The following is a 13849-nucleotide window of genomic DNA, read 5'->3' as shown; positions in this document are numbered from 1 at the left end:
CCTGATTTTCTCCTTCAGATTTCTTTTCTTTTGGTCTCCAAATCTCCCCCTTTTTCCTATTACACAAAGCCTCAGTATGGCCATAAACCCTGCAATGCTTACACTGTGTTGGCAGCCATTCAAACTCCACAAATTGTTCCATTAATTGACATCTTTCATTCAAAAATTGGATAGACTTAGGAATCTCATCTGCTATGTCAATCTCCACTAACACCCTAGAAAATTGCATCATAGAACGATCCTTTGTAACCTTGTCCACAAGAATTGGTTTCCCAAGAGTACTCACCAATGCACTCAAACATTTAGTTCCCCAATATTGTAAACCCAAACCAGGTAATCTCACCCAAACAGGAACAGATTTGACTAACCTCATGTGAGCTAAGTCAGTGGTCCACAGTCTCACAATGACTGGCTTTCTATCAAAATGCAAAACCCCAGCTTCTAACACCAAGTCTCTAGTAACTTCATCTCTGAATTTAACAAGTGTATACCCTGCATTTAATCTCGCAATCCTCTCAATACCAAGCTTACCCCACATTCTCTTTATGAAACCTTCAAAAATTGCAAATGGGGGATTGGCTCCTAACACCATACAAATCACGGTTGAGTTCCAGAAAGATGCCTCAACTGTAATTTCCTCCACTTCCACCTGAGCAATCTGATGGCCATCTTGAAGTAATGGCTCTTCAAATTGCAACCGTGCACCTCCTTGGTTCGGTAACATTGCTCTAAATGTAGACCACTTATCTTTGGCCTGATTTTGAAAATCACTGCTATTCTCTTCTTGTTCACTCCATTTCAGACTAGAATCGTTCAGCCCAACCCTACCCGCATTCAAATCCCTAGTTATCGATCCTCCAATCTCAGGAATTTCAACCATAGTATCTTTGAAAATTTCCTCCATCTCAGTCGAAGGCTCTTCATCATCAATAGCTAACTTTACTTCACCTGATCCTTCAATCCCTGGTGCTTCATTCACCTTGTCGATAGTAACAGGCTTCTGGTGTACCTTCTTGCGTCTCGCCATGGAGAAGCTAGAGAGAAACCTCACGCCACTAACATTAGATAATACACATTTACAAACTATAAAATTAGAAAATACAATATCTCTATTATCATCATCCTTAATAAAAATACAATCTAACTTAAAAAGAAAACTACTTAAATATTTATTCCCAAAAATTAACTAATTTAATCTAACAATATAAAATACATTTTCTAACAGTATAATCTACATTTTATAAACAATTTCACACAAAATCAGAATTTTTTTAATGAACTAATTTTTTACATCTAACTAATTACTTATAAATTAATTCTAAAAAACAAAAACAAATAACAACTAATTAAAACATATAATGTAAATTATATTTTCACATATTATAATCTGATTTTTTTTCTTGTTCCACATAAATAATGTTGCTTTTTAGTAATATATTAAATCATCATAAAACTAATAATAATCACATTATTTTAGAAAAAAAAAATTACACGATTGCATAAATTTTTTCCAAAAAAAATAATTTCATAAATCAGATTAAACAATATAATAAAAAATTTAAACTAAAATGAATACATAAACTGAAAAAAAAAACCAAATATATATAACCTCATAACAGCAGATGGGTGAAGGACGTCCGCGGAGCAACGACAGCGGCGGAGCTAGCAATGGCGGAGGAGTAGTGCAGGCGGAGTAGAGGGCCGGTCTATGAGAGTGTGTGAGAGAGCGAATAGGTGAGGGAGAGAGATGGAAAAAGAAACTGAAAAAAAAATAACAGCATTATTTGATTCCGGCAGGGGGCGGAGCAGAGGGAGGGCCGAGTGGGTGTTTCGGATGAGGAAGGGTCGATCAGTGAGAGATGGAGTTTTCGGATGAGAGAGAGAGAAGATAGGGAGGAAAGTGAGGCCGATCGAGAAAATGGGTCTGATACGAATAAATCTGACCTAATGTGCTTTACCGACGACTTAATAAGGTAAGTCGTCGGTAGAAGTGTCATCGGTAGATTTAAGCTTCTCCGTACATAGTACATGTTGTTGTATTTATTTTGTCTCTGAGTATCTACGTACAATACAAATATAAGATACGTAGTTAAGTTGTTTTATTATTTATATATGAATTGGCTTGGTTCTATAGTCTAGCTAGAATATTCATTGATTCTGAAAATTATATCATATTATCATGTATATATATATATAAATAAGTGAATTCTCCTATAGGGTTTCACTTTAAGCCCTATTGGTGGGGCTCTCAGTATTCTTGACTCGTGATCAGTTTTCGGCGTGATTTTTTTTATGACCGTGTAGATTGTAGCTATTTAGAGCATCCTGCAAATTTTCAGAAAATTCTGAATAGTTTACAGTACTGAAAACTAAGTTCAAACATGTTGTTACACGTGTGACTAATTTTTTTATGCGCGTGAAAATCAACATGTTTGAACCTAGTTTTCGGTACTGTAAATTATTCAGAATTTTCTGAAAATTTGCAGGATGCTCTAAATAGCTACAATATACACGGTCATAAAAAATCACACTGAAAACTGTTCTCGGGTCAAGAAACACTAAGAGTTTCACCGATAGAACTTAAAGTGAAGTCCTATATAAAATTTGTCATATATATATATAGAATTAATGGAAGAAGCCTTTTTAGGAACAAAAATAAATAAATTAAAACCGTACGTAGTACGTTGTTTAAGAAGGTAAAGGGCATAAAATTTGATTAAATAAAGTCGAATTATTCAATCTTAATTATACTAATGTAATCATTTAACTAACACCTTTTGACTCATTTGTGGCATGTCTCACTTGCATGATCATGATATTCTTATTAATGCTTGGTTGTTCAACCACACCTGCTTACCTTCTTCTAATTAAAATGATCAAATCTATATATATATATATATATATATATCGTTTCTTTTTTTGGACATTACAGATAACAAAGTGCTTACGTACTTTCTAAATCATGCATGCACATATACATATATATAATATTATATTCTTTTATTGCAATAATAATATAATATAGTGAAATTCAGAATGCCCATCTTTATGGTATTTGCTAACCTTTAAAATGGCATGGACACCCACTTCTTTATATAAATATTTATATACATGTAGTAGAGACCGACATGTATATTGGTTTATTAGACTTGGAGCTAGGTAGCTACAGTGAGAGAGCTTATGGGATGACTAAAGACATTGTGCGTGCGTGTGTTCACGAGTATATAATATATAAATGTAAATATTTTGATTCGTAAATGTCATGGTTGAGATTACATTTTGGTAGAGTCGCCCAACCATACCAATATTGGATTTGTTCGATTGTTTATTTTATTTCATATTTTATGATTTCTTTTCTAATGAGAATATATTATAGGAAGCTATTTTAAGTAATAACTTGATTTATTAATAAATAAAATTTTGTGAACCAATAAGGTCAACTGCTATAGAGAGCTACCTCAAGCTCTTCAAGGATACCATTTTCTAATATGTGGGTGAACCAAACACTTGGTGAACATGACACAAATGTTTCTTCAGAAAATTTTGGGTCATCAGAGACAAAAGGCCCAAATAATTTTGGTGTTCATGAAGTCAAACTCACCAACTTATACAGTATCTATACCTTAGGATACATATTCCTATTGTTAAGGGTTTATTTTATTGGCCTCAAATTTAACCATAAATTGAAACCCAACATGACATGACATGGATGGAAGTGACTTTGCACTAAATAATTATTAATCTTGTCGGATTTAATTAAGATTCTTATATATTTATGACTGGCATTATATTGTTTAAGATAATTAATATATGGTCAAAAGGGTGTTATATTTTATATTGCTCATTTCGGTGTCGTTTTGAGCCAAAATCTCTCCCTTGAAATAGGGTAGTCAAATTTGACAGAGCAGAAAAATACGAGATTGACCCTCGTTTGGCATGCAATTATGAATATATAATTTAGAGGACATTATTTAAAAAAAAAAAACTCATTACAAGACAAGATCACAAACATTAAAAATGGACGGCTTTTTTTTATTTTAATTATTAAAAAGAGAAAAACGAAAGACTAGGAATTGACATTTTTCGTGGTAGTTGTAAACTTGCTTAGACGGGAAATCTAAAACGGTAAAGACGGTTAAGTAAAAGGAACCAAAGCGATTGCGCCCTTTTCGTATTCTCTTACTCTTTCCGTACAATTCATATAAATATATGAACATCTTGCACTCGCAGCAATATTAGATATATATATATATATATTCAAAGCACAGACTTTTATTACTAATTTAATCTCTTTGTTTATGTGATATTTGTTATGTTAATCATAGCTTGTCAGCTAATACAATATTATTAATAGCTTGTGAATTGAGTCCCCATAAACAAGAGAACACTCAATCTCTTTGCTTTTCTCCAAAACAGAGGAATTTCCTTAAGTACAAGACTTTTCTTGGCTTCAAGAATATACTAACCCCTTCCTGTAAGTCTCCTCTTCTTTTCTTATAATTTTTTTTGTGAGGCTACATATAGCTTTTCCCTCTTTCGAAGGACCTTTTTCTTATCTGGGTCTGTTTTCCATTGTCCCTGTTGTTCCTTTTTTCTGGGTACTTTTCTTTTGCTGGTTCTCGATCCTTTTTTTTCTTATGCCAAAATCAATTTGTCACGTTTCAGATATTTCCTTTATTGGGTTTTCTTTAAAATTTTGATCTTTGGTATTTTTCTGTTCAATAATAAACACTTTCATTCAAAACCTTTCTGTTGTTTCATAAAGGAGAAAACTTTTACTTTCCTCTCCAAAAAAAAATCTCTCTTAATACTTTCATCCTTTCCATTAGTACCCTTTATTTATTTTTATTGGTTGACATGCATTCATCATCATTAGTACTTATAAAAGTTATTCATGCACTTAAATTATCATTAGGTAACTAGCTTTCTCTTCTTGTTTTATTCCACATCAAACAGTTCCATCTTATAAAATGAATAATCAGCTGTACTATTTTGGCTCTTTTTTTTCTTTTCTCAACAGGTTTTGAAAGCTGAATTAGAGAAAGGGTTCATTATAAAGTTTTTGAGTTTGTATTGGTGTGAAGATATGGGAGATCACTTTGTATTGTTGGTGGATCGATTACTTACTGAATCAACATTAGAAGCTGCAATTGAGAGCAGAAACCGATCAATCCAAGCAGCCAAGTCTGCGGCCGCCGCAGCTGATGATTCCTCCAAGAAAGTGGATTTTGGAGACATATCATCTCCAAGAAAATTAGTTGAGTGCAAGATATGCCATGATGAAGATAGAGATTCAAACATGGAGACACCCTGCTCTTGTTCTGGTAGCTTGAAGGTTTGTTAAGCTTTTATATTTATTTATATGTTTGTGTCTAAAATGTTTGGATAATTTATCATTTCTGCATCTGGGTTCTTTCAAAATGTGATTATCGTATATTCTTGATGATTTAACATTTGCATAAGTCAGTTTCTAACTTCTTTGTTGTGCCATCTTTTTCTTGATAAAGACCCAGTCAACAAAATCAAACAATGAATTAGAATGGAAAAAAGAAAAAGAAAAGTACCCTCTATGTTGACTAGAGTCTGTCAAACTTGGCTGCAAATATTAATATCAGCTCTGGTAATGGGGTTTGAGAGCTTTTTCTGCTGTAGTACTAAATAATTAATTCACAAAGAGCATACGAGTTAATTGTGCTATTATGAAATTTTATATTTGCTACAATGTCATGATACTCCGAATGAGTTAAAAACTTGGTAAAAAAGCATATCATATTTCCATTGACCTATTAAAATCACTCTGACATAGCAATTATTCAACTACTTTTAGTTTAGCCTCCGACAGCTTATTTATTACTCTTCTCACTGTTCGTTGGTCCAACCAATTCCCTATTTTTCATTCTATAGATAATGCATTCTTTGAATCTACTAGTAGACTCTATTGTAGTCTTCCCTAGATAGATAATAGATATGGACATTAAACCAAGACAATGGACCACAAATTGAAACTTTTTTACTGGGTTTTGTGGATCAATACTACCCATTTGGAGCTTTGTAAAATAAAATAACATAGATTAAAATGAAAGTAAATCTTAATGCTACTTTGTATCCAAGCCTTTTTTTGTTTATAACTCCTCTTCAACTTGGCGCATTGTAATCTATGCTGTAATATATTAACTTCTCAATTTTCCCAGCTGAAAGCTCAATTGAATTGTCCATTTCATATTTAACTATGTATGTAAAGAACTGCATGTGTTTGTAATAATGCCTGAGACGTATATATGTTCCTTGAATTTTGCAGTACGCTCATAGGAGTTGTGTACAGAGATGGTGCAACGAAAAGGGTGACACAATCTGCGAGATATGTCATCAGGTGAGCTGTTTTTGTAGAGCTGAACTCAAATCTCTGTCTTCTTTTTGTTTTAAATTAATAAAAAATATTGAATTATTTGGTTTCAGCAATTCAAGCCTGGTTACACAGTTCCTCCACCGTTGTTTCAATTTGGTCGTATTCCAATGCATTTCAGGTGAACAATATGGAATATTATTATTTATGTTAGTTGTCGTTTGATATTTTCCTCCAAATAAATTTTGAACGTGGTTGTCGTTTTGTTATTCAACTTCACCAATGTGGATTCACAGGGGAAACTGGGAGATTACAAGAAGGGACATAAACAGTCCTCGGATTATAGCAATGGTTTCTTCCTCTGAACGAAATTTCCTTGACCCTGAGTTTGATGATTATTCTGCTTCCAGTACAAGAAGCCTCACATGCTGTCGTACAATGGCTGTCATTGTAAGTTAAATTTGTTAGTGTACTGTGCTTAGTGGATAGATGACAGAATAATCTGGTCGTTTTGACAAAAGGGGTGTTGTCGTTTTGTTTTGCAGTTCATGATACTTCTGATTCTAAGGCATACTCTTCCTTTAATAATCAATGGGAAAAATGACTACTCTTTCCCATTAATTATGGTAATAGTGATTTCAACTTCTCTTGTTTCCTTTCTTTCAAAGTTAAAAGCCAAAACAACTAGAACTCTAAATTGCAGCAATGACTAGTAAATTCTTTTAACCCTTTTGTTTCTCAACTTGGGCAGTTGCTATTTCTAAGAACTATTGGGATTGTGCTGCCAATTTATGTCATGGTGAGGGCTGTGAGTGCCATCCATCAGCGCCGACGTCGTAGCCAACAGGTAAAATAGTTCATTCATAGAAACTATTGAATATGATTCAAGTTTCAATGCTATTATTGTTAGAACAACATGGATAAATCTTTATGATAAGTTAATGTGAGACCTACATTGATAGATGAGTCATTTTGTTTTGGTGGATGAACAATTTAGGTCCTTCCCATTTCATCACCTGATACATTGTCTGATGGAGAAAATGAAGATTTAGAAATGCAGCGTCTGCCCCATATCATTCAAGTGAACTGACTTGAGAACTGAACCCAAGACAGCAAAGAATAGGGTGTTTGGTTGATACTAAAGGAAAACATTCAAAAAGGGCAAAAGAGTTGCTTAAAGCAAATGCTCTTTGAATCAAACAGTATGGTTTATGGAAGAATAGGCTCTACTTCTGGAAACAACTGTTTTAGATGTGTTTCAGATATGTAAAAGATGGTGCAATTTTTAATTTGACTCAAGTCACATTTGTACAGTTGAAAAAGAATCACAGTACTTTAGTACATACAAAGATAATACCAGGAAACTCAGAGCAAGAGCAAGCCATCAGTGATGGATATGTATAATTAGCTCTCTTCTGATGTAAATAACTCGACTTGTAATTATTGCCAAGTTCTTATGTTCATACTTAATACAGTTCCCTAGAACAATTAAATTCTTAGTTTTACATGGCGTGTGCTTCTTCATATTAATTTGTAATTTTTTTTCTTTTTACCATATTCTCTCTTTCAAAAATGTGGTTTTCTTTTTAACATGAAAATGGGACAGATTGAAATATGGACAAAGGAGTTTTAGTAAAATACTTTTCCAATGAGCATCTCTAAATGTCATATTATAACTTTCACAGCAAGCAAATCCGATCGAGTGTCATAAAACCTGAGAAGTTCAAAATCAATTCATTTCAATAGGATTTATTATTCGTATTGCCATCATATAATTCATTTTGTTTGTACTAAAAAAATGCTTAAATGGCGGCCAAGATTTGTATATTTCAAAAAGTGAAGATTCAAATGGTTTTTGGTATCAAAACCAAGATACTAGAACGACCTAACCACTAGATTCAAGACATTTGTCACATTAATTACTTAGTCAAAAGTGGCCCCAAATCTAAAACATTATCCTAGTCAACTATTGAACAATAACTTCTGTTAGATGGGGGGCAATGAATTGCTGACCGAGCAATGACCATTGAAAGTACACTTTAAAAGCTTCTTAAAAACAACACCAAGAACAAAGGTGATTGGAGTAATATAATTGCACTATTAATGGTTTCTCATTTCTTTTGACTAAATCTGTAAAATTAACAACTAAACATGGTGAAAAAATGAAGAGAGAAACATAAGAGGAAAATATAACAAAAGGCCGCAGATCTAATGGTGGCTTCTCTCCCAAAATTTAATATGATTAAATCTGTACAATCCACATAGGATCTTTAAATAGTAAAAGCTTGATTTGACCCCAAGACAAGCATCTGCTACAAGGCTGTGTGTGGATTCTTACTCAGCCTCCCTTCAATGCATAAATTTTCCCTTTACAACAGTCTTGGCTCCCATTTCTTCTTGGCTTGTAAACCTTTAAAAAATTCCTAGTTCCAGTTTCTTCTTGGCCTGAAAGGTATGAAAAAGGATAAGTCAGAAATATGAGTAACTTCTAACAATATCTTCTCTCTCTATCTTTCTCTCTCCCTACCCCTCTCTCTACTTTCTTTACATTTATTTTCCCCTATTTCTGAGTTCACTTCACCAATCCTATATGAAAGAGCTCATTACCCTCCTAACTATCATATGTTCTTTAAAGAGTGTAGTTGATGAAAATACTTCCGACTCTTCTGCTGTGAGCGCCAGTAGCAAGCAAGTGCTCCGAATGCACAGCTAGCGACAGCAATTGCCAATGCAGCACCCACAGGCACCACAAGCGCATTTGTAGAAGCCACTAATTCTTCAATAGCCCCATCAGCCCCATCATTCCCAAGAGCGTCTTTATCTTTGTAAAGAGAAACAAGGGTCTTTCCATAATAGTTAGTTAAAAATTTGAATACTTCGTCCTGATCCCAGTCAATTTCATTATTCCTCTGGGTATGAGAGCGATAACAAGAAGGGCAAAGCTGTTTTGGAGGCCATATCATCTTAGGGAATTTAGGATCAGCAGTTTCTAGAGATGCCTCTTCTTTGATTAGTCTTGTATTGACCTTATTGTGAGCATTCCATAGCCAAAGTACCAAGTCACGGGTTTTTGTAAAAGGACCAGAAACACTGCAAATAGATAAATCAACGGTTAAATGAGTACACTAAAATAATTTGACTATTTATTGTTTCCAGTTAAATTTACCTTGAGCACATCTTATGAAAATGTTGGCGGCATTCCTCGCATATGAAAAAGTTATGCACAAAATCACGTATAGCAGTAAACGCAAACTGGCTCTCCTCATCCTCAACTCTTACCGACAAAGAATGTATAAGAACCCACAATCCACAACTGTAAGAGAAGTGGGGAAAATAAAAAATTAAAATCTTGTTATATTTGCTTATTGAAGAAAATTATGTTCTATCCAATAAAGTCAAGACCAATGATGACAAAGAAATGACAGAAATAGATGTATGTGCCTGCATGTACATCGAGAGAGGGAGGGAGGGGACAGCTTATTTGCCTCATTTTTCAGGTGATTTAGCAAAGAGAGGAGCTAAATTGACAAGATGGGGTAGGCCAATGAAAAAAAAAACCGAAGAGTCGACTAGAAAGTACAAAGATGCAAAGGATAACATGAGATAAACAGCTGTGTTTAGAGAGACAAAAAATTTAATAAATAAAATATAGCCACAATAACTCTTTTATTTTTGCCAGCGTGTATATATATATATAAACATATTGATGGATTACTAAAATAAGTAGACCATTACCTAAAACCCCTGGTTTCATTCTTGCTGCCACGGCAAAACATCTGTAAAGAGCACCAAAAGAAAATCAACAAATTATGAAAGTTGCATATGATGTTATTATGTGCAAATTAATAGAAAGATATATACTAAAAGAAATTAAACTTTTTGGAGATTAAATCGAAATGCATTAGCCAGCTATAAAATGCGGTTAGATAAACCTGCCTGTACAATTGTACATCACATGATAAGATGAAGCAAAAAGAGTAAACAGTAAAGTGCAGATTTTCAGGTACCAACCCAATATCCACGAGGAACATCTTTTCCACAAATCTGGAAACTACTCAATGGACTCTTTCCATCATTTTCTTCCTGTTTGTCGGCCAACAGCAGATCTGATGGGAACAAATCATCAAAGTTCACAAGAATCTCAGCACTTCCCTTTCGGCACCTGATACATATAGTCTTAGAGTACCATACAAAGTAGCATTATAGCCTAAGTGACGAATAAGGAGAAATGGTCTTTACCTCTTAGAAGGGTGATGAGCTACTAAAATTTGAAGAAATTTAATGAGTGAAGCTCGAGTATTTGATTTGATCATCTGTAGACATACAGTAAGAGGACAGGTTAAATCAGCACAGAATATAACCAATTGCCAAAGAGAGGCAGGAAACAGTTTCTACCTTGTGTTCTAAGATGATTTCTAAGGCAGTGGTTGTAGCCTCTTCAACATCATAGACAGCTCGTGCAATCTTTGACAAATCATGTATTGAAAAATTCATTATCTTGAATTGATAAAAGATTTCTAAAAAGGTGGAAAATCAAACTTGTGCTCTCTGATGTACCTGTCCAGGGTCTGAGACATTTGATGGAAGATGGTCATTTTCAAATTTCTCATCATCCAAGCTGAATGAGCTGTAAATTTAAAGAGCATTAAAAATCAGCATGATCACACTTGAAGCTGGATGTTGGAGGTACATTCTATTCCCGGTAGTACTAAACTTTTTTTTTTTTTTGAAATACCTGTAGGACTAAACTTTGATTCGGCTATTTTGATGAATATGCACAGTTGCACACTCTGTGCACATATCACATTTGTTTTCCAAACCGTATTTAGTTTACACATTGACAATTTATGTCTAAGATACCCGACTAAAAGTCTAAAATAATCATCAAAGATGAATGTAGAAAAACAAGGAGAAAAAAAATGCAAATAATCCATTTAATGGGAGAAAGAAATACTTGTGCCTATACATCCATCCAATAATTGATTTTAATATTTCTTTCTCAGTGACACGAGTAAGCATAACATTTCAAGAGAACCAAGACTTCTCTCCCATCACATCTTAAAGAAGAAAAATAACAAAATAAGACAAAGGCCAGTCACCAATTCTGAATACGCATTAGAGCAATAATGAAAGCAAGGGGGGATTTTCTAAAAACTTTATATAAAAGAGTACACAATAGAGCAATAATGAAAGCAAGGGGGGATTTTCAAAAAACTTAATTTAAAAAAGTGAAAAACATAGATACCTCATACCTGCCCAATTGCTTATTGATCCAATTAAGTAACCGATCAGCTGTACGCCCATCATCAATTACAAGTATTTCACTTTTCTCCTTCTTAGGTTCCCAACTACCACCAACAAATTTAGAAGGAGGTCCCCAGAAGAGCATAGGATAATGACTCACAGAGAATCTATCACAGAGTTTAGTATTTATCTGTGCTGCCAAATAAGCAAACGAATGTTCTAATTATTAATACATACGTTTAATAGATAGAATACAAAATATACATAACAGACATTAACAATCAAGAAACGAAACAGAAAAACTCCAGAAGGATGGGGGGCAACAATAGATAAATACAAAATCGGTGACCAAAGAAAAATATAATATTATAAAGGATACATTGCAAAGTAGCCTTTTTCCAAAATAACTATACCTATCAATTACTTGAATTTTATTGTAATGAGAAAACAAAGACATGAAATTGAACCAAACGAAGCAAAGGACCATGCCACTAAAAACTTGTGTTAAGAAAGGTTGTCTTAATTAATTTGAGTTTTGCTAGTTCTCAAAAACTGTTGAGAAAACATTTTAAGAGTTTTGCCTCAACTAGACATTATAATCAGGTAGCTATTCACACATGGAAATAATGGACAAATGTTCTGGGAGTTTTAGAAAAATGCATGTCAAGTGATATGTTTAACAGTATAAGGGAAAAAAGAAAACATTATAAATACCTTAGATGCACAGTCTACCCTAGTCATCAATACCATCCCTGGATGAACCGCATCTGGCCCATTAAAAAGCCTTGCTACTTTTTCATAATGGGGCTGCAAATTTAATTTTAGTCAGCAACCAATGATCAAGACAGTGATGCATCAACAATATTTAAAAAGATTTATGGATGTATACCTTATAATTTCTGCAAGCAGGACACCTGCCAAGCCAGTAAGAAAACAGAAGATTAAACTTCACATAACGCACACCTTTATAATTGCAAACTTGTTTGAAATGATGACATATAAGTGCATAACAGTGAGAGAGAGTAACATGTTGGTTTATCCATAAAAAAGGTCATGCAGGAAAAGTGCTTTCTTTCATAGAACTTCAAACAAATTCAATTTAAAACAACACTGAAATAAAATTAATCATAATAACAATAATTAAGAGAATGATGTTGGGCCTATTGTATTTCCAGAATTTCTGATTGCAAATTCAAGAAAATGCTTTCTACGCACAACAGATCACATACCAACTAGGCAACTACTGAAAGTGTATCAATCAACTCTTGAAACCGTTCACCAATTCAAGTTACTTTCCAGTCCAATATACTTTGATCTTCAAATTAACCATCTTGTGCACAAAATCATAACGCTGAACTTACATTTACACAAAAAACAAAAGTGCCAACATGAATCAATCTCATTGAATTCAACACCAGTCTACCATTTGAACCAGTAATTGAATCAAAATTTCATTCGCATAGGGCATGAAAGATGGAACCTTTAAAAGAGACAATCTGCAATTAAGGCCTTGCGTACAAGCCTAAACAAATCCAAATTAGAACTCATTAAAAGGGACCTCTTTAAACAGGGTTAGCTAGCTCATGGTCATAAATAACTTTAAATATATAAATTATTGAGTTCCTCAATATAGATCCATTATGCAAGGTAAATCATATTGTTATTCGTTGAAACACATACCCACATAAGTAAAAACACGTACAAAGTTTTGCATAAACAATGGACAATTGAAGAGGAAAACATTCAATATAGAAAAAAGAATAGCTCACCAGTGAGCGAAAAATTCAACGACGGCATAGGTAGCCGGGGTATCCTTAAGGACAGAATCAAAGTTGGTAAGATTCAAATCGACGCCATAGTCACGAGGATCACCGTTTTCGGCACCGATTTCTCTGAGGATCGAACGCGATCCCGAAGAAGCTGATGACCATCCAAAGAAGCTCAGCAAAAAGAGACTCAAAACCGTATTCCAAAGCTTAGAAGACATGGAACCCAGATCAGAATCAGAAGTTTTTTTTTTAAGAAAATGGTTTTTTTCCTTAATAAGATCGAACGAAATGGGTGTTGGGCGATTTTGTCTGCAACTGGTAAGGTTGTTGCAGAGGTTGGAACTTAGAAGGGGGAAATGGGTTATTCGAAAGGGTTCTTCCAATAACGTTTTTTCAACTATTTTGTACGATTTGAAAAGGGAAGCTCTTATTCTTCGAGTCGAGTCCTGTACAATTCTAAACTCTCCCCGGTTTATTCATCTAATCTAACCAA

The 13849-nt window shown here is 34.0% G+C and overlaps 2 protein-coding genes across 6 annotated transcripts; one reads left to right on the top strand and one right to left on the bottom strand.

Annotated features, from left to right (window-relative positions):
* Window positions 1-4184: 4184 nt before the first annotated feature.
* LOC133822656 (uncharacterized) lies at window positions 4185-7848 on the top strand. 3 transcript variants are annotated; one of them, XM_062255061.1, is made up of 8 exons: window positions 4185-4474; window positions 5021-5335; window positions 6299-6370; window positions 6457-6524; window positions 6640-6793; window positions 6889-6969; window positions 7095-7190; window positions 7341-7848. In XM_062255061.1, the coding sequence occupies exons 2-8, from the start codon at window positions 5087-5089 to the stop codon at window positions 7431-7433; spliced, it is 813 nt and encodes a 270-aa protein (XP_062111045.1). In that variant the 5' UTR covers window positions 4185-4474; window positions 5021-5086; the 3' UTR covers window positions 7434-7848. The 3 variants fall into 3 exon arrangements, with proteins under 3 accessions (XP_062111045.1, XP_062111048.1, XP_062111047.1); XM_062255064.1 differs by lacking the exon at window positions 4185-4474 and adding an exon at window positions 4481-4598; XM_062255063.1 differs by lacking the exon at window positions 4185-4474 and adding an exon at window positions 4624-4915.
* A 573-nt stretch (window positions 7849-8421) lies between these two features.
* LOC133822655 (sulfhydryl oxidase 2) lies at window positions 8422-13849 on the bottom strand. Of its 3 annotated transcripts, XM_062255060.1 has the most exons (13): window positions 13357-13557; window positions 12817-13109; window positions 12477-12501; window positions 12302-12394; window positions 11596-11777; window positions 10901-10970; window positions 10739-10807; window positions 10583-10656; window positions 10355-10505; window positions 10079-10119; window positions 9510-9656; window positions 8951-9433; window positions 8422-8788 (listed from the first exon to the last, which is right to left on the bottom strand). In XM_062255060.1, exons 4-12 carry the CDS (start codon window positions 12335-12337, stop codon window positions 8962-8964), a joined length of 1242 nt encoding a protein of 413 aa, XP_062111044.1. In that variant the 5' UTR covers window positions 12338-12394; window positions 12477-12501; window positions 12817-13109; window positions 13357-13557; the 3' UTR covers window positions 8422-8788; window positions 8951-8961. The 3 variants fall into 3 exon arrangements, with proteins under 3 accessions (XP_062111044.1, XP_062111042.1, XP_062111043.1); XM_062255058.1 differs by lacking the exon at window positions 12817-13109 and having other exon boundaries at window positions 13357-13849; XM_062255059.1 differs by lacking the exon at window positions 12817-13109 and having other exon boundaries at window positions 8999-9433; window positions 13357-13847.

The sequence above is a fragment of the Humulus lupulus genome, chromosome 3 (genome assembly GCF_963169125.1).
Source record: "Humulus lupulus chromosome 3, drHumLupu1.1, whole genome shotgun sequence".
NCBI classification, from domain to species: Eukaryota; Viridiplantae; Streptophyta; class Magnoliopsida; order Rosales; family Cannabaceae; genus Humulus; species Humulus lupulus.
Note: the sequence above shows the minus strand (reverse complement) of the source record. Positions and strands in the feature narration are given on the sequence as shown.

What these genes read in the sequence shown, in the direction of transcription:
- LOC133822655 (XM_062255058.1), bottom strand. Translation starts at nt 13,574, where the DNA reads ATGTCTTCTAAGCTTTGGAATACGGTTTTGAGTCTCTTTTTGCTGAGC. An exon ending in ATGTCTCAGACCCTGGACAG is followed by an intron (nt 10,808 to 10,900) that starts GTACATCAGAGA and finishes GATTTGTCAAAG; the next exon opens with ATTGCACGAGCTGTCTATGA. An exon ending in TTTCATAAGATGTGCTCAAG is followed by an intron (nt 9,434 to 9,509) that starts GTAAATTTAACT and finishes ATCTATTTGCAG; the next exon opens with TGTTTCTGGTCCTTTTACAA.
- LOC133822656 (XM_062255061.1), top strand. Translation starts at nt 5,087, where the DNA reads ATGGGAGATCACTTTGTATTGTTGGTGGATCGATTACTTACTGAATCA. An exon ending in CGTATTCCAATGCATTTCAG is followed by an intron (nt 6,525 to 6,639) that starts GTGAACAATATG and finishes GTGGATTCACAG; the next exon opens with GGGAAACTGGGAGATTACAA. An exon ending in GCCGACGTCGTAGCCAACAG is followed by an intron (nt 7,191 to 7,340) that starts GTAAAATAGTTC and finishes TGAACAATTTAG; the next exon opens with GTCCTTCCCATTTCATCACC.